The 19,080-nt window shown below is 43.1% G+C and overlaps 2 protein-coding genes across 2 annotated transcripts in view; one reads left to right on the forward strand and one right to left on the reverse strand.

Moving 5' to 3' along the window:
- Positions 1 to 8,758, forward strand: part of LOC101355968 (adenylate cyclase type 10-like) — a 13,517-nt gene extending 4,759 nt beyond the window's left edge. The window contains exons 2-7 of the mRNA XM_023734171.1: positions 773 to 836; positions 2,055 to 2,274; positions 4,897 to 5,069; positions 5,685 to 5,841; positions 8,337 to 8,541; positions 8,631 to 8,758. Of these exons, the coding sequence (XP_023589939.1) occupies positions 2,089 to 2,274; positions 4,897 to 5,069; positions 5,685 to 5,841; positions 8,337 to 8,541; positions 8,631 to 8,734 (825 nt within the window). The 5' untranslated portion in view covers positions 773 to 836; positions 2,055 to 2,088 and the 3' untranslated portion in view covers positions 8,735 to 8,758. The remainder of the gene's footprint in view (positions 1 to 772; positions 837 to 2,054; positions 2,275 to 4,896; positions 5,070 to 5,684; positions 5,842 to 8,336; positions 8,542 to 8,630) is intronic.
- Positions 1 to 19,080, reverse strand: part of TREML1 (triggering receptor expressed on myeloid cells like 1) — a 28,906-nt gene that overhangs the window by 2,830 nt on the left and 6,996 nt on the right. The gene's annotated exons all lie outside the window — the stretch shown is intronic.

Genomic DNA, 19,080 nt, shown 5'->3' on the forward strand with positions numbered 1-19,080 from the left:
GTTAACCAATGTCATAAAATAATATGTGTACTTCTGTTTCATGAGAAACTATTTGTTCTGTAAGCCTTCACCTGAAGTACAATAAAAAAATAAAAATAAAAATAATAAAAAGTTGCATGAATGACCGAGTGGGATGGCAGGAGATTTCATCACGCACCGTACTCATTTAACATTTTTGGACTGAAGTTGACTGTGGGTAACTGGAATTGTGGAAAGTGAAACTGCGAATAAGGGAGGGATTACTGTATCATGGACTGCCAGAAGAATGAACAAATCTTTCTTGGAAGAAGTGAGGATAGTGAGACTTCGTCTCATGTACTTTGGACATGTTGTCAGGAGGGACCAGTCCCTGGAGAAGGACATCATGCTTGGGAAAGTAGAGGGTTGTCGAAAAAAAGGAAGACCCTCAACGAGATGGATTGACACAGTGGCTGCAACAATGGGCTCAAACATAGTAACAATTGTGAGGATGGTGCAGGACTGGGCAGTGTTTTGTTCTGTTGTACATAGGGTTGCTGTGAGTCTGAACTGACTCGACAGCACCTAACAACAGCAACTGTTTGGATCACAGATAGTTGCCACTAAGGAATTTGCAATCTACCATCGTAATTTTGCCTTGTAGGCTAGTATTAAACCCATTTGTCATTTTTATAATGGCAAAGGCAGGTAGGTCATGAGCTGAGCTATGGAGGAAAGGTGGTCAGGAATTTAAAATGTCCTCAGGTAATCCAAACATGGATAATTAAAGATAATCATGTTTTTCTCCCTACAGATAGTTTTCAGTTCCAGACAAAACCGTTCAGCAGGCAGGAGACCTTCTCAAGTGATTACTGCAGGTAGATGGAGATGGGGAGGGTGGGCATGGAAGAGCCAGAAACTGAGAGACAGATGACCATCATACTGGGGGCACACATCTTATCCACAGACCAGGGTGGGTATCTACCACCCAGGAGTAGCGATTCTCACCCTCAGCCCAGAATTCAAGTTAACAGAGAAGATTTGGAAAGTCAGTTCTCTGTAGGGAAATTATTTCTTAGTGGTTAAGAAAAACTTTAAAAGCTTTCAAATGTATTGTACACATAGCAGGTTTTGGTTTTTTTTTCAGCTATAAATTTGCCTTCTCGGATGCTTTCAGCCCCAGATGATATCAAAATGAATTTGTTTCCGATGTACCTCCTATCTCTCTGTTATTTATCCCATCAATTTTAAATGTCCTTGCTTTGGGTTTGCCATCAATTCTATATATGGTTTACCTGTTTCACTTATTCAACCTGATTTCCTACTGTTTTCAAACAAAAATCTATTTGACGTGAACCACCCCCTCTCACCTGTATGTGTCTTTGGTCACACAACTCTCCCTTTTTAAAATGCCGAATGACCCTCACCTCCCTCCACTTATCAGAATGTTCACTGTCCTTCAGGGCCCTCCTTGGTTGCCACTTTTCCATTCCCACCTGAGCTCTATTCTAGCTCAGAGAGGTCCTATCTCGTGGTACCTGTGAAAAGCACACTGGAGTAGTAGTCAGAAGAGTTGAGCTCTAGTTTTGGTTGTACTTCTCAGTTAGCTGTGAGGCCATATCACTTCGTCTCTCTGAGCCTCAATTTACTTATCTGTAAAAGGGAGATAATAATTTCTGCCTGCCTGAACTGCAGAATTATTGTAGGATCAGGTGAAGTAATCAGGTGAGGTGTTATATAAAGTCATATACAAGTGTTCTATTAGAGAATTCAAATATGCTAATTAAAAATGTTTTTATTTCCTTGTGTCATTTTTATGCTTTTATTTAACTCTTCAAGTATGGTGTTTTCCCATTTAGATTGTGAGAACTTGAGTTGGCTTTAGGTTTTTTTAAAAATCCCTAATAGAGCTTTGCAGTTAAAGGTCTGGTTCCTGGCTCTCAAAAACTTACAGAGTGATAGAGAGGGATAGACATAGAATTTAATGAATTATACAGGAAAGCTCCCTGGAAGAAATGGCTTTGAGACCTGGTAATACTCTGACAAAAGTGTTAGCTTTGTGGCCACTCTCAGTTCTTCATCTTCTCTCCATAAAGGACAGAGGAAGAGTTCCTGGATCGAGTGAACAGGATGTTGGCTCAGACCAGCCCTGAGAAAGACATGTTGGCTGCAAAGTCCTGCCACTGTGCAGAAATTCTGAAGTTAGTGCTCTCACCCCTCACCCAGCACTGCTTGGTCATTGGAGAAACCACTTGTGCGTTTTATTACCTGTTAGAGGCTGCTGCTGCCTCCTTGGACCTGGCAGATAATTACATGGTGAGCAAGCTCTGCTCTCTCCCCTGAGCTGAGCCCTTTTGCTTTGGGAATTTGATTGGGATTTCTTTCTATCAAGTAGCCTTGATTGAGGAGTAGAGGAAAGTGGGAGGGAGAAAGGAAGTGGAAGGGATTTAGGAAAAAACATGAAACAGGAATGTGGCAGTGAAAGCACCAAGCACTACCAGCCCTACCTCTGACACCTGCATGAGGAGCCCAGCTCCTGTTTCTAACTTTAAATCTAACCCTGATTCAAATTCTAACCTTGACCATCATCATAACCTTACTCCAGCCCTTGCCCTAATCTCACCCCCAGCAGCATCCTAATCCTAATCCAGTTTCTTCATCCCTACCACCTATCTGTCTTCTCTGGAGGCCTTCTTTTACTTGAGGAAGGCAAGCAGTCTTCTGGGACAACCCTCAGCCTTCTCATTCTTAAAGAAGCACAAGGTGAAGATCTGTCAGTTTGAGGAGGCCACTTTCTGCAGTCTTCGATCAGAGGTGAGGGAGGGGATGATGACCTTGAAGCTTTGGTTATTTCCCCTTGAGGGTTACCCTATTTTTTTTTTTTTTAATCTTTTGTTTTTTGATCTGCGATTATAAATGTGATAAAAGGTTATACACATTCAAAACAGAGGAATATACAGTGTAGAGAGTTGTTGTTGTGTGCCATTGAGTCAATTCTGACTCATAGCAACCCTATAGGACAGAGTAGAACTACCCAATAGGGTTTCCTAGGCTGTAATCTTTACGGGAGCAGATCGCCAGGAAGAGTCCCCGATAAATTCATATCATAATTAGTAATTTGGTGCATATTCCACCAGCTGTACACACACAGTCATATCATTATTTTAATTATTTTTAATAGGATCTTATTCTGCATTCTCTTCTGCACCTGGCTTTCATTCTTAGTACAGATTGCATATATTTGCATATCGGTGTACTCATCTGTCACACAGTTAACAGCTGCAAGTACTCTGTTAGTGGATATATCATAGTTTATATAACCATTCTTCCCTTCATGTGCATTTAGGTTGTCTCTAATTTTTGGTTATTATAAATATTACTACAGTGAATATTCCTGTAAATTTCTCTTTCTTCCCTTGTGAGAATGTTTCTGTAAAAGAAGTTTCAAGGCATGGAGATGCTAAGGCAGAAGATACGGATAATCTTACATTTAATAAATATATTGCCAAATTGCCTACTAAAAATATTATATCAATTTGATTTGTCTTATTTCTTCATATCCTTGCCAATATCAGATATTATCAGTCTTTTCAAACTTGATAATCTATAAATGAGAGTAATCTGTAAATGAAAGTTATATGGTGGTTTAATATGTATTTCTTAATAAGAATATTCTCATATGTTCATTGGTCATATATATTTATGTTTCTGTGAAATGTCCATCCATGTCCTCTGCTCATCAGAGTATATATAAACTTATTTTAATGTAAACCTTAACATAATCTGGTTAGGAGAGTGTCATGGATTGAATTATGTCCCCCCAAAAATGTGTGTATCAATTTGGCTGAGCCATGATTCCTGGCATTGTGTGATTTTCCTATATGTTGTAAATGCCACCTCTATGATGTTAATGAGGGAGGATGGGTGGCCGTTGTTAGTAAGGCAGGACTCAATCTACAAGATTGGATTGTGTCCTGAGGCAATTTCTTAAGATATAAAAGACAGAAGTGAGCAGAGAGTCAGGGACCTCATACCACCAAGAAAGCAGTGCTGGGAGCAGAGCGTGTCCTTTGGACCTGGGGTCCCTGCACAGAGAAGCTTCTAGTCTGAGGGAACACTAATGAGAAGAAGGCCGACTGAGAGAGAAAGCCTTCCCCTGGAGCTGATGCCCTGAATTTGGACTTTTAGCCTACTTTACTGTGAAGAAATAAACTTCTCTTTGTTAAAGCCATCCACTTTTAGTATTCCTGTTATAGCAGCACTGGATAACTAAGAGAGTAAACTTAACGTGTATAATACACTTGAACACAAAAAAGAATATTTGAGTTGTCCACTGTGTTGCATTATTTGTGCTTTAACCAAGAGGTCTTTGGAGCAAAGTGAAATAAAAATTTCTTTCCCTTTATAAGAAGTTATTGTGCAGGCTTCTCAAGAGTATTCTGGAATCACATAAACATTATTACTTCCTGGGTTGAGCCTTTGAACGTGAAGATCTATGATTACCTGCCCAACCCCCACCCATGTCAGCTGTGGTGGCTCGACTGGTTAAGGAAGAGAAACGGGGGATTTGGTGATATTTCAGATTGTTTCTGTGGCATATGAGAGCATCTGAGTCTCTATCTAAATGACTATCCCATCCTACTCTAGCAGCATCTCTTCCTAAATCACAACTTTCTCTACTGCTCACTGCCACATGTGTGGAATATGAGAAAGGAGGGTACCTTATCCATCATTCTGTTTTCTCACCCCTTTACTTGCTTATGGCCCTGCTGGTGCTTGTTAGTGTGACTGCTGCTCTGCTCCAAACCAGCTCACCCCAGCACCTCAGTGACCTCAACTACACGTCCCAAAGTAAAATAACCAATGTGCGATATTCAGAACCGTGTCCGTGTACTCTTCCCGCATTTACATTACTATTTTTCATTTTACCATCTCCAGGTCTGTTTCAACATGGGACAGATCACCTTGGCCAAAAAATTGGCTAGGCAAGCCCTTCGACTGCTGAAAAGGAGTTTCCCTTGGACCTGGTTTGGTGTCCTTTTCCAAACATTCCTGGAAAAATATTGGCATTCCTGTTTCCTGAGCCAACTGTCAAACAACTCTAGTGAAAAGTGAGAAGCCAGGCCAAGTTCCCCTGGTCCCCTTTAGGGCCACAGAGCATTACACTTCAACTAGGACCCAGCCTGGAGCTTTGCTTCTATTTACCTAAAACTTCTCTTTTCAAGCACATACCATTAACATTTCTAGGTCTTCCACCTTACTTCCCTAGCCAGTTAAATATAGGAGAATGAGGACTCCTTTTGATTTTGGAGAATAGTGTTACCCTATGTCTTTCAAATAAAGATACATATATGTGTATGTATATATGTATATCTGTTTATCAACACATGCATAAATATACATATAACTATCCATATATATAGCAGAGAAATAACATTAAATTACCACCTAATGATTAAGCTATAATAATTTATAGGAGATACATTCACCCAAAATAGAAATTCAGAGAATTAACTTTTTTAAAAACCTCTCTTTAAACTTTTCCTGGTCAAGAGGGAAGAATTAAAATGGCATATGGGGTTAGAAGCAGTGGGATCCCAGGAGCATTTGTGAGTTTGAAAGTCTGGAGATGGCCCTGTGTTGGGTGGACTTGAATTTCTTGTGGGGAGGCACAGCTGGAGTGGTGCAGCATAAGGGTGTGCTTACCATCCTGTACTTCACAACAGTAAGAAGAAGTTGGCAGTACTGCAGCAACGGTTGCATTGCCTCTCCCTGCTCTGGCAGCTCTATAACATGGAGGCCACAGCCAGCAATCGCAGGTTTGCCTACCTGGCCACTCTCATGCAGAAGAATTCAGCTGAGGAGTTTGCAAACGAAGCTCAGGTGAGCAAGTCCTTGCTTTACCTCTGAACCTGGCTCAGGAACCTAAAGTGCTGGGGAGAGAGACCCTGCCAAGTTCTTGGTTTTAACATGGTTCCACAACAACCCAGGCTTAACTGGACACCACTGATTATGTGTTTGATCAGGGCTTTTCAATCTGGAGTTTATGGATGGGTTTCCATGTATGGGGTTATCGTGAGTTCCCTGAACTGAATACAGAATTTTGTGGGTATGTTCAAAAGAACACCCTGGGTGGCACAAATGGTTAAGTGCTCATCTGCTAACCAAAAGGTTGGCAGTTCAAATCCACCCAGAGGTGCCTTGGAAGAAAAGCCTGGGGATCTACTTCCAAAAGATTACAGCCATTGAAACCCCTATGAAGCACAGTTCTACTCTGAAACACATGAGGTTGTCATGAGTTGGAATCGACCTGATGGCAACTGGTTTTGGGGAGGTAGGAAAGGGGTCATAGCTTTTGTCAAGCTCTCAAAGAAGTCCTTGTTCTAGAAGGATTAGAATTGCTGATTTAGGGAAAAAAGAAGAAAGTATGTCTTCCTAATTTTTGTATCTGTCTCTGTCTCTTTCCTCTCTCCTATCCATCAACAAATATTTGATGAACAACAGTTACATGCCAGGCACTGATCTTGGCACTGAGAAAATAGATAATAAATAAGTAAAACATATAGTATGTTAGGTAATAGTAAATGCAGTGGAGAAAAATAAAATGTAGGTAGAAGGATATGGGCTTCTGGGAGGTGGAGTTGCAGTTTTAAATGAGGTGGTCAGATAGAGCCTCACTGAGAAGGTGGCATTTGAGCAAATATCTGAAGGAGGTGAGAAAGTGAGCCACATGGATATCTGGGGAAGAGTGTCCAGGCAGAGGACACAGTGAATGCATAAGGCATGCCCTTTGTATTTAATGAACAGTGAGGAGGCCGTCGTGATTTGAGGGGAGGGAGAAGAGAGGAGACAACCAGGAGATCAGAGAGATTGGAGAGAGCTGGGACGGCAGATGGTGCAGGCCTTATAGGCCACTGTAGGGGTTTTAGATTTTACTCTAAAAGGGATGGGAAGCCACTGGTGGTTCTGAAAAGAAGAGTAACAGGGTCAGATTGCATTTTAATAAGATTATTCTGGCTGCTATATTAAGAATAAAATCAAGAGGGTGTCAAGGGTGGCAGGAAGGCTAGTTGGGAGGCTCTTGCTGTAATACATGCAGGAGATGGTGGAGGTTTGGACCACAGCAGTGGTGGTAGAGGTAGCGAAGAGTGGCCTTTTGTGAAGATAGAGCTGATTATCAGCCTTTTTAAACTTGGTAATCTATACATGAAAGTTGTTTGGTGCTTTAATATGTATTTCCTAATACAAAAACATTCTTATATGTTTATTGGTCACATATGTTTCAATGAAATGTCCATCCATGTCCTCTGCTCATTACAGTATATATATTTTCATGTAAACCTTAAAATAATCTGGTTAGGAGAGTAAACCTAATGTGTATAATGCACTTGAACACCAAAGGGAATATTTGAGTTGTCCACTGTGTGGATTATCTGTGCTTTAAGCAAGAGGCATTTGGAGCAACTGATGGATCAGTTCTGGAATGTGAGAAAAGAAAAGTCAAGGATAACTTTAAGACTTGGGGCCTGGGCTTCTAGAAGGATAGAGATGCTCTTAACTGGGATGGGAAAATCTTCAGGAGGAACATATCTGGGAGAAATTTGGGAGCATAGTTTTGGACATGTTTAACTTGAGATGCCTATTAGACATCCATGTGGAGATGTTGAATAGGCAGTTGAATATACGAGTCTAGGGTTCAGGGAGGAGGTGTGGGTTGGAAATAGAAATGTGGGATTCCTCAGTGTGTAAATGATATTTAAAACCATGAACCTGAGCCAAGGTCACCAAGGGACTGAGTGTAGAAAAGAGAAGAGGTCCAAAGACTGAGTTAAAATCTCCGTTGCTAAGAGGTCAGGGTGATGAGGAGAAACCAGCAAAAGAAACTGAAACCTCTTGCCAGGTCTCAGTTGTCAGGAAGGTAGGAGGAAAACCAAGAGACCATGGTGTCCTGGAAACCTAGTGAAGATAGTGTTTCAAGAAGAAGAGAGCTATCAACTAGCTATACTTATAATAGAGATTCTAGGCAGCAGTTCTGAAGAGTTCTAAGGAAGAATCAGAAGCTTTAATTCGAGAAAACACAGAAGAGGTACAGTTTGACGAGTGTTTCGAAGGAGAAAGTCTTGAATTAGAGAGGAAGGAGAGGGGCAAGTAGAAAAAGTGATTTGTTTCAAGATGGGAATGATCTTCTTGTGAGAATGATCAAATTAGGAGGAGTATGTTTTAATAGCTAGAATAGAGACAAGTGGTAGGTACGCCAAGCGTTCAGATTGGGTGAGCAACAGGACACCATAGTGGGCTCCGACACAAGAAAGGGGCAAGATGCACATCTAGTGTGAAAGTACAGTGGGGATATTTTGCCCATGTGTGCTGCTCCACAGGTTATCTCTACCTATGTGGACCTCTCCAAGTACTCACAAAGCATGGGTGACAGGGAGAAGTGGCTGCACTCTGAGAAGATGGCCATTCAGAAGAGCAGCGTATGTTGGTTCTCCAGGGAGGAATTGTTGGCCACAGCCCAGCTCATGCAGGCCTTGGCCTACACCAAACTCTGCCTCGGCCATCTTGACTTCTCCATTAGACTGGGTAATGGTGGTTGGGTCTGGTGTGCCTAGGGCTTTTAGAGAGTCCAGGCTCACAGCTAGATCTCACTCAATGCTCTTTAACCTCCTTAGGTTTTCAAGCCTATGAGATATGCAGACACTTCAAGAAACCAGCTCTGGAGAATCTGGTTCTGTCAGTTCTCTTCAGATCTGCATTTCTGAAGAAGAAGTATTAAGATCATTTTCTGTCATTTGTATTTGTTGTCTAAGAGGGGTGGGTATGTTCTCCCAGAGAAGTTTGGGGTGGAGAAGGAGATGCTGTTCCATTTCCACAATCAGGTCATCTTGTCCCTCACCACCCCAGGAAGCATTGTATTAAGTGTGTGGGGTCGGGTATGGAAATGCAGTCAGAGCTGCTACATATTCTTCAGTGCCTCATGGGAAATCTTTCTTTCTTTCCTTTTTTTTTTTGTTTTTTTTGTTTTCTGCAGGGAGGTGGGGAATTGGAGCAGCTCGACCCTGGAAACAGTCTCAGGCATTTTCCCCCCTCCTTTGGAGCAGTGGTTAAGAGCTCGGCTGCTAACCAAAAGGTTGGCAGTTCAAATCCACCAGCTGCTCTTTTAAAACCCTATGGGGCAGCTCTTCTCTGTCTTATAGGGTCGCTGTGAGCCAAAATTGACTCGACAGCAACGGGTTTGGTTTGGTTTTGGTTTTTGACTAGTGACAGATGTTCCCAGGTACAGATGCTCCTTGTATAGATGGAGCTGTGTAGAGGAGGTCTAGGCTATTAGGCGCCCCTCCTCTACTGCATCATCCTCCCTACTCCATCACTGGTCCCAGTGGCTCTGTCTCTCGGCAGATTTGATCTGTGTGTCCATGTTCTGGAGAACCAGTGGGCGCTCATTTCCCAGAGTCATGATGTCCTTGGCCTGGCCTGCTTCTATTCTGCTTGCTTAGATCTGCTACTCTACGGAAAAGGTAAATCTTGTCCTGGGTCTGCTGTACTCCTGAGTGACTCAGACCTCAGATGGTGCCCTGGGTGTGAAACACAGGCAGTCATGAGCTGTCGCTCAGGCGTGGCTGAAGCCCATGGTTCCTTAAGGACTAGGAACCACTTTGTGGTTCAGAGTGGTTCAGGGGTGTCTGCCCTTCAGGTCTTGTTTCCTCTTCCCCATGCCACATACCTTCTATACCCAGTTCCTGCCTTGACTACATAAACTAGCCTGGTTACCCTCTCTGCCTACAGGATTGCTGTGTCGACCCTTCGGGGAATGTCTGCATTTCATTCAGCACTATGAGCACAGCTGTGTTCTAACCTCTCAGAGCAATGTCATGCTGGGGGTCCACTCCTCCCTGGCCATGTGGTAATGTGGGGCACCAGAGTCTCACTCAGAGTCTGTGGGGAAGGGTAGACATTTAAGGACACCCTGAGATCATTTAAGCTATCTCCTTTAGCCTTCCAGGCAGGATAATTCAGCATGCCTAACTTACTTTTAAAGGCCATTCACCGCCCATGCCCTCCTATCTTACTAGAAGGTTCTCTAGATTGAAGATGAAGTTCTGCAGGTTGAGAGTTAAGTTTAAGTGATACAGTAATCTTTTGAATGGGTGAGTGTTACATTTAAGTGCTAGAGTAACCTATGGCAAAGCTGAATATCACTGGTCTCTTTTTAAGTCTCTTTTCATGTGAATTCCCCGGATTACAATTCTGACTCTTCAGGAGGTCTTAGAGCCTTAAAGAAGTGACAATTTTATGAAAAAGCCATGCTTGGTAAGCAGGGGATAGGACTGAGAGTTGTAACTCTTTCCCTCCAGGTTTGCCCAGGACTCACAGTGGGACCTGTTCGAATACCACCTCGCCAAGGCTCGCCAGTTGGTGGAAAGAACCAATGCCTCATTATTTGGTTCACATGGTTTTGTTCGATTCCTAGAGTGCCAGGTGCTAATGTTACACAGAATGCCAAAGGGTATCTTCATGCACATCCCCCTAGAGACTCGCAGCCAGACCCTCAAGGTACCTATTTCTCCGCTGTCCTTCAGCTAGCAACTCATTTGATTATACTCTCTATTACTCTTTCTACCATCTGCATCTGTCCCTTACTCTTCTCTTCATTGGATTTGTCTCCCTTTCCTACTTGAGCCCTTTGTTTCTCCATCTATGCATATAAAGTCTTTTCCACCTATGTGACCTATCCTCCCACATAGTCTTGAGTCTGGGTCAGGACTGGATCCCTTAACTTTCCCCCTTTGCACAGCTACTGCCAAATTCCATTTAGCTCTTCTCTGTGGACCCGCTCTATGGCTCAGTCTGTAATTTACACATCTCCCTACAGCCCTGTCTTCTGAGCCTAAAAGACACGTTACAATTCCTCTGTATCCTAGAACCAGCTTTTTGGGCTCACTTTGCTGTCAGTACCTCCTCCCTGTCCCCCCAGCCCTGAGTGAGTATACTGAGTGAAGACTGCTGTAAGTTCTGACGGAGATAGGGGAAGCAGTGCAAATCCCTGAGCAAAAATGGGCCTTCCTTTCCTTTCAGTACTTTAAGGAGTTCTTCTCTCGATGTGTCACCTGCCCTGTCTATCACCAGTGGGTCTCTGAGCTTAAAGCATCTGTAATGAGATGTGGAAAGAGAGAATCTATGCCCTTGACTAACGTGTTAAGACCCTTTGACACCTGCTTGACCAAGATTTGGACAGAGGGAGAATTCGTGGAGGATAACAACACTTATGAAGGACGTTTAGGAATACAGGGTAAGTATTCCTTCCTGGAACCCTTGTCTGAGAGTCATAAAGAATACTCTCAGATTCTTAGTCACAAGCAGCCAAAGGCTGTACCTCTAAAGGAAAGGGACACACAGATGTAAGGAGTTAGTCCTTGCTCCAGCAGCAATTATAGTCCTCTCACTGGTGCTGGACCCAGCCTAGGCAGACAGGAGTCCCTTAGATTCTTAACCAGAGCAACTTCTTCAGTCCCTTTCAGCCCTGTTTCAACATCTATAACCTTTAGTCATAGAAAGGTCTTCCGTGGCCCCAGCTTAAACAACTAAGCCATTCCCTTGGAGTAACTGGATGGCCACTAAAGGGAAAAGAAGGGCTTAGAAGTCACAATGCAGTGTCTGTGAAGGTAAATGGTAAGATGTGGGACAAGAAAAAAGAGAGAAAAGAGGATAGTTCTTGACTTGGGACCCAGAACACCTCCTCCTTTCCCAAGGCCATGAGTTAAATCTGTAATTGCTGAGAACATTCTTTGTGTTTGTGATATTCTTTATATGCCTGCTTTCAGGATTTGACAGAGTAGCTGATGTCAAGGAGAATAAGGATGAAGAAGTTCAAGAATGTGCATGTTAAAACAACAACAACAAAATCATCTGAAGGGACCATGATTCTCTTTATTGATACAGCACAATACAGTAGGAAGTGCCCCAAGTTCTCCTTTTTAAGATACTGTATAGTGTACATATTAAATATATTAGACTTTTACAGTCACTACTCTGTATCTTTGTCATAATAAAAGTCTTTGTTTGTGAGAGCATGACCCTTAGATGTTTCTTAACTCTTAGCAGTCATTGGCACAACTATAGCAGAAATTCAAACCAGGGGTAGACAGGAAGGCCTGAGAGGCTTTGGGATGAACTGATTCCATCTTATAGAAGGTGAGATCCATTAGCAAATGGGAAAACACAACTCTAACCAGGTTTTCATTACTTAAGGAAGGCTGGTGGTGTGAGTGCTTTGGTGTTGCCCTCTGGGCACAGATGTGGTAACAGGCTCCTGAGAAGTCAAGGAGTCTTTTGAGAGGTACATACAAGAAGATGCACCCATTTTAATGATGGGTTTTGACAAATGTATTCACCCATGTAACCACTACCACAATCATAATAGAGAACATTTCAGTTACCCCAAAAAGTTATTTCAGGTCCCTTTGCAGTCATTCTTACCATCCCACCCCACCTCACCCCCACCCCCATTCCCTGCCACCCCAGGCCCTGTCCCAGAACATAAACACTCATGATTCTTTTCAATGTCTTTTATGTTTGTGGTTATTTCCCCTTGTCATTTCTTATTTCATTAAGTTATCTAACAGTTCTTTTTTAATTTTGTTTCATTTCAAAGAATTAGTTCTTTTATTTATTTATTCTATCATTTTTCTTCTTAAATTAGACATTTGAGTGAGGTGCTTAATTCTTGTTGTTAAGGGTGTGAATTTTCCTCTGAGCATTTCTTTAGCTGAACTCTAAAAGTTCTGATATAAAGCAGTTTTCGGTATTCTTTTGCCCGTCTTTTTATTTTCAGCCTTTTAAAATCCCTTTGTACTAGGTATGTATGTAACTACAGTCCAGAGTTATGTTTCATAGGTGAGTGTGATCCCTAAGGTTGTATGTCAACTTGGCTGGGCCATGATTCTCAGTGGTTTGGCAGTTATGATGTAGTTCGGCAGTTGTATGATGATGTGATTGCTTCCATGATGAGATTTGATATAATGTGATCACCTCCATGATGGGATCTGCTGTGAGTGGCTAATCAGTTGAAAGGGAGTTTCCTTGGGGGTGTGGCCTGCATCGAATATAAGTGGACTCTCTGGCAAGACTTACAGGCTTTTGCTCACTCTGGATCCTACAGTTGGCTCCTGTTCATCTGACCTCCAGTTCTTGGGACTTGAACTAGCTACTTGCCTGCCATCTTGCCTGCCAGTCTTAGGATTCATTGATCTTCACAGCCTGTGAGCAGGAGCCCTGCTGTCTGGCCTGTTGATCTTGGATGCACCGACCTCTGCACCTACATGGATCAGGAGAGGCCTCTATCCTGACCCACGGACTTGGGACATTCCAGCCTCTACAATCATGTGACCCATTTCCTTGATATAAATCTCTGTCAATGTATTTATATACTTTACTGGTTTTGCTTCTCTAGAGAACCTAGCCTAAGACATTTCATACTGAGAGTGGTTCTAGAGAAACACAGTTATAACGATGAATTTTCTAAATTGGTTCTCAAGTCTAGTTAGTCTTAAAGGTGTTGATGACTCTGCTTCCAGTAGTAAAGAGGGCACTGCTAATCCATGACATGAGGTGGTAATTGAAATACGCTAAATATCACCACCAATAGATCAGGTATTGGTGAAAGGCAAGGCTCTGAGTGATTGTATGTTTGATACCTTTCTACAGTTTTGTCATAGTGAGAAGTATAAGGAAGCTGGTTGGTTGGTTCTACTTTCGCTAAACAAAGTGGTGAAAGAAAGAGATGAGCTCAGGGCTTCAGAGTCAAAGCTCAAGCGCCGCATAAATGACCTCAAAGTTTCCACTTGTGCCTTGAAAGAAAGCCTTATTTCTTGTAGTAACAGAGATGATATTGCCAAAAACGAAACCCAGAGTCTTAAGACTGGTTAAAATACAACAACAACTCAATTCCCAACCTCAAATGTTATCTGAAGTTAAAGTGAGGGCATTAATTGGGAAGAAATGGGATCCTGAAACTTGGGATGGGACATACGGTCACATAATCAGGAAGCTGGAGACACTGAGCCTCTAAATTCTGTTCAATCACTTCTGCCAATAAAACCCATTAGCCCCTCCACCCCCATCTAATGAAATTAACCCAGCTGTGTCTAAAGAGCCTTTGTCTGAGTCATTGCCTGGGGCATCGCCTGAGACAGACGCCTTACAAGACAATGCTGAGTGTTCTCAAAACACATCCTCACCACACCACTCTGTTTGGCTTCTAGACGTGTAACTAGACTTAAGTTCCAGCAAGCCCCAAAAGGTGAAGTAACAAAGTGTGACCCAGGAGGAGGTACACTACACTCCAAAAGAACTGCCTGACTTTTCTAATGTGTACAGGCAGAAACCTGGGGAATATGTGTGGGAATGGCTATTAAGGGTGTGGGATAATGGTGCAAGCAACATAAAGATGAATCAGTCTTAGTTTATTGATATGGGCCCACTAAGCACAGATTGTTCATTCAGTGTTTCAGCTTGAGACTTTAGGAAAGGATCTAATAGTTTATTTGGTTGGGTGGCTGAAGCATGGATTACGCATTGGCCTACAGTAAATCAAGTTGAAGTACCAGACCTGTCTTGGTATACTGTAGAAGAAGGTATCCAAAGGCTTAGGGAAATTGGCATGCTAAAATGGATTTATCAGGTTAGACCCACAGACCCACACATGGAGTGCCCAGAGGACACACCTTTTACCACAGTGGTGAGGAACAAATTTGTGAAGGGAGCCCCAGCAGCTTTGAAGACTGCTGTGATTGCTATTTTATGTAAGTCAGATTTGACAGTGGGAAATGGCCTAACTGAATTAAGACACCTAAGTACAATGGGACTGATGGGACCTGTGGTAGTAGGGGCCAAGTGGCTGTACTCAATCGACAAAAACAAGGTGGGCGTGGTTATGGTAACGGGACAGCGGAGTCAAAGCAGTAATCAGAGTAGTCTGACTCATACGGACTTATGGCTTTGACTACTTAGTCATGGTGTCCTAGGAATGAAATAGATAGGAAATCTACTAAATATTTGTTTGATCTGTACAAGTGGAAGAATTCTAGGTCAAGTGAACAGCATTCTAACTTGAGTTGCCAGACTAGAGAGTCATGGTCCCTCAATCAATTCCCAGACTTGAGTGAGTTTAAAGACCCACAACCCCTTGAATGAAGGGGAGGCCAGATACCCTTAAGGAAGGACTCCAGTACACTGCCAAAAACTTATACTGTTAATCTTTCTCCTAGCCTTCCACAAAGGGATCTACAGCCTTTTATGAGAGTGACTGTTCACTGGGAGAAGGAAATGATCAGACTTTTCGGGGATTACTGGATACTGGCTCTGAACTGACAGTAATTCCAGGAGACCATAACGTCACTGTGGCTCACCAGAGTAGGGGCAGATGGAGGTCAGGTTATTAATGGAGTCTTAGCTCATGTCCATCTCACAGTAGGTGCAGTGGATCCCCAAACCCATCCTGTAGTGATTTCCCCAGTTCCAGAATGCATAATTGGCATAGATATACTCAGCAACTGGCAGAACCCCCACATTGGATCCCTGACAAATAGAGTAAGGGCTACTATGGTGGGAAAAGCCAAGTGGAAGCCATTAGAACTGCCCTTACTTAGGAAAATAGTAAACCAAAAGCAATACCACATTCTAGGAAGGGATTGCAGAAATTACCGCCACCATCAAGGCCTTGAAGGATGCAGGGGTAGTGATTCCCACAACATCCCTATTCAACTCGCCTATTTGGCCTGTGCAAAAACAGATGGATCTTGGAGGATGACAGTGGATTATTGAAAACTTAACCGGGTGGTGACTCCAATTGCAGCTGCTATTCCAGATGTGGTTTTATTGCTTGAGCAAGTTAATATATCTCCTGGTACCTGGTATGCAGCTATTGATCTGGCTAATGCCTTTTTCTCCATACCTGTTTCAAAGGACCACCAGAAGCAGTTTGCCTTCAGCTGTCAAGGCCAGCAATACACCTTCAGTTGCCTCTCTCAAGGCTATATCAACTCTCCAGCTGTATGTTATAATGTAGTCCACAGGGACCTTGATCACCTTTCCCTTCCACAAGACTTCACACTGCTCTGTTACAGTGATGACATTATGCTGATGGACCTAGTAAGGAAGAAGTGTCAATGACTCTGGACTCACTGGTAGAATATTTGCGTGCTAGAGAATGGGAAATTAAGCCAACAAAAATTCAGGTGCCTTCCACCTCAGTGAAATTTCTAGGGATCCAGTGGTGTGGGGGATGTCAAGATACTCCTTCTAAAGTGAAGAATAAGTTATTGTATGTGGCTCCTCCCACAAGTAAAAAGGAGGTACAATACCTGGTGGGCCTCTTTGGATTTTGGAGGCAACGTATTCTTCATTTGGGTGTACTACTCTGGCCTATTTATGAAGTGACTCAAAAAGCTGCTGGTTTTGAATGGGGCCCAGAACAAGGGAAGGCTCTGCAACAGGCTTAAGCTGCTGTGAAAGCTGCTCTGCCACTTAGGCCAGGTGATCCGGCTGATCCAATGGTGCTTGAAGTGTCAGTGGCAGATAGAGATGCTGTTTGCAGTCTTTGGCAGACTCTTATCGGTGAATCAGAAAACCCTGGTGACATAGTGGTTAAGAGTTGGGCTGCTAACCAAAAGGTCAGAGTTCAAATCTACCAGATTTGAAACCTGGAAACCCTATGGGGCAGTTCTACTCTGTCCTATAAGGTCTTTATGAGTCAGAATCGACTTGACGGCAGCAGGTTTTTTATTGGTGAATCATAGTGCAGGCCCTTAAGATTTTGGAGCAAAGCCCTGCTATCATCTGCAGATAACTACTCTCCTTTTGAGAAATAGCTTTTGGCTTGTTACTGGCCTTAGTAGAGATTTAATGCTTAACCGTGGGCCACCAAGTCACCATGTGGCCTCAGCTGCCTATCATGAACTGGGTGTTGTCTGACTCACAGAGCCATAAAGTTGGACATGCACAGCAGCACTCCATCATTAAATGGAGGTGGTATATATGAGATCGGGCCCAAGCAGGACCTGAAGGCACAAGTAAGTTGCATGAGGAAGTGCCCAAATGCCCATGGTCTCCACTCCTGTCACATGACCTTCCATCTCCCATTCTGCACCTGTGGCCTCATGGGGAGTTCTTTATGATCAGTTGACTGAGGAAGAGAAAACTCGTGCCTGGTTTACAGATGGTTCTGTGCAATATGCAGGCACTACTTGAAAGTGGACAGCATCAGCACTACAGCCCCTTTCTGGGACCTCCCTGAAGGACTGTGGTGAAGGAAATCCTCCTAATGGGCAGAACTTCGAACAGTACGCCTGGTTGTTTACTTTGCTTGGAAGGAGAAATGGCCAGATGTGTGATTGTACACTGATTCATGGTCTGTGGCCAAAGGTTTAGCTGGATGGTCAGGGACTTGGAAGGAATATGATTAGAAAATTGGAGACAAGGAGATATGGGGAAGAGGTATATAGACCTCTCTGAATAGGCCAAAAAAGTGAAGATATTCGTGTCTCATGTGAATGCTCACCAAAGTGTGACCTCAGCAGAGAAAGGTTTTAACAATCAGGTGGATAGGATGATGCGTTCTGTGGAAACCAGTTATCCTCTTTCTCTAGCCACTCCCATCATTTCTCAATGGGCTAATGGACAGAGTGGCCATGGTGGCAGGGATGGAGGTTATGCAAGGGCTCAGCAACATAGACGTCCACTCACCAAGGCCGACTTGGCTTCAGCCACTGCTGAGTGCCCAGCCTGCCAGCAACAGAGACTAACACTGAGTCTCCGATATGGCACCATCCCTCAAGGTGCTCAGCCATCTTACCAAGTTGCCTACATTTTCTTTGATTTTGTGTGTGTTTCTTGCAATTTGTGTTGTTGTTGTTAAGTGCTGTTGAGTTGGTTTCCCACTCATAGCAACCCTGTGTACCACAGAACAAAACACTGCCCAGTCCTGCACCATCCTCATGATTGTTGTTTTGCTTGAGCCCATTGTTGCAGTCACTGTGTCAGTCCATCTCCTTGAGGGTCTTCCTCTTTTTCACTGACCCTCTACTTTACCAAGCATGATATCCTTCTCCAGGGACTGGTCCCTCCTGATAACATGTTGAAAGTAGGTGAGCAAAGTCTCACCATCCTCCCTTCTGAGGAGCATTCTGGTTGTACTTCTTCCAAGACAGATTTGTTCATTCTTCTGGCAGTCCGTGGTATATTCAGCATTCTTTGCCAACACCGTAATTCAAAGGCATCAATTCTTCTTCTTTCTTCCTTATTCACTGTCCAGCTTTCACATGCATATGGGGCAATTGAAAATACCTCGGCTTGGGTCAAGCCCTCCCTAGTCCTCAAAGTGGCATCTTTGCTTTTTGACACTTTAAAGAGATCTTTTGCAGCAGATTTGCCCAATGCAATATGTTGTTTGATTTCTTGACTGTTGCTTTCATGGGTGTTGATTGTGGATCCGAGTAAAATGAAATCCTTGACAACTTCAATCTTTTCTCCGTTTATCATGATGTTGCTTACTGGTCCAGTTGTGAGGATTTTTGTTTTCTTTATGTTGAGGTGTAATCCATACTGAACACTGTAGTCTTTGATCTTCATCAGTAAGTGCTTCAAGTCCGCTTCACTTTCAGCAAGCAAGGTTGTGTCATCTGCATAACGCAGGTTGTTAATGAGTCTTCTTCCAATCCTGATGCCCCATTCTTCTTCATATAGTCCAGCTTCTTAGATTATTTGCTTAGCATACAGATTGAATAAGTGTGGTGAAAGGATACAACCCTGACGCACACCTTTCCTGACTTTAAACCATGCAGTATCCCCTTGTTCTGTTCAAATGACTGTGTCTTGATCCACGTACAGACTCCTCATGAGCACAATTAAGTGTTCTGGATTCCCATTCTTCGCAATGTTATCAATAATTTGTTATGATCCACACAATCGAATGCCTTTGCATAGCCAACAAAACACAGGTAAACATCTTTCTGGTATTCTCTGCTTTCAGCCAGGATCCATCTGACATCAGCAATGATATCTCTGGTTCCATGTCCTCTCCTGAATCTGGCTTGGATTCCTGGCAGTTCCCTGAATAAAATCAGA

Source organism: Trichechus manatus, unplaced genomic scaffold (genome assembly GCF_000243295.1).
Source record: "Trichechus manatus latirostris isolate Lorelei unplaced genomic scaffold, TriManLat1.0 scaffold00065, whole genome shotgun sequence".
NCBI lineage: Eukaryota > Metazoa > Chordata > Mammalia > Sirenia > Trichechidae > Trichechus > Trichechus manatus.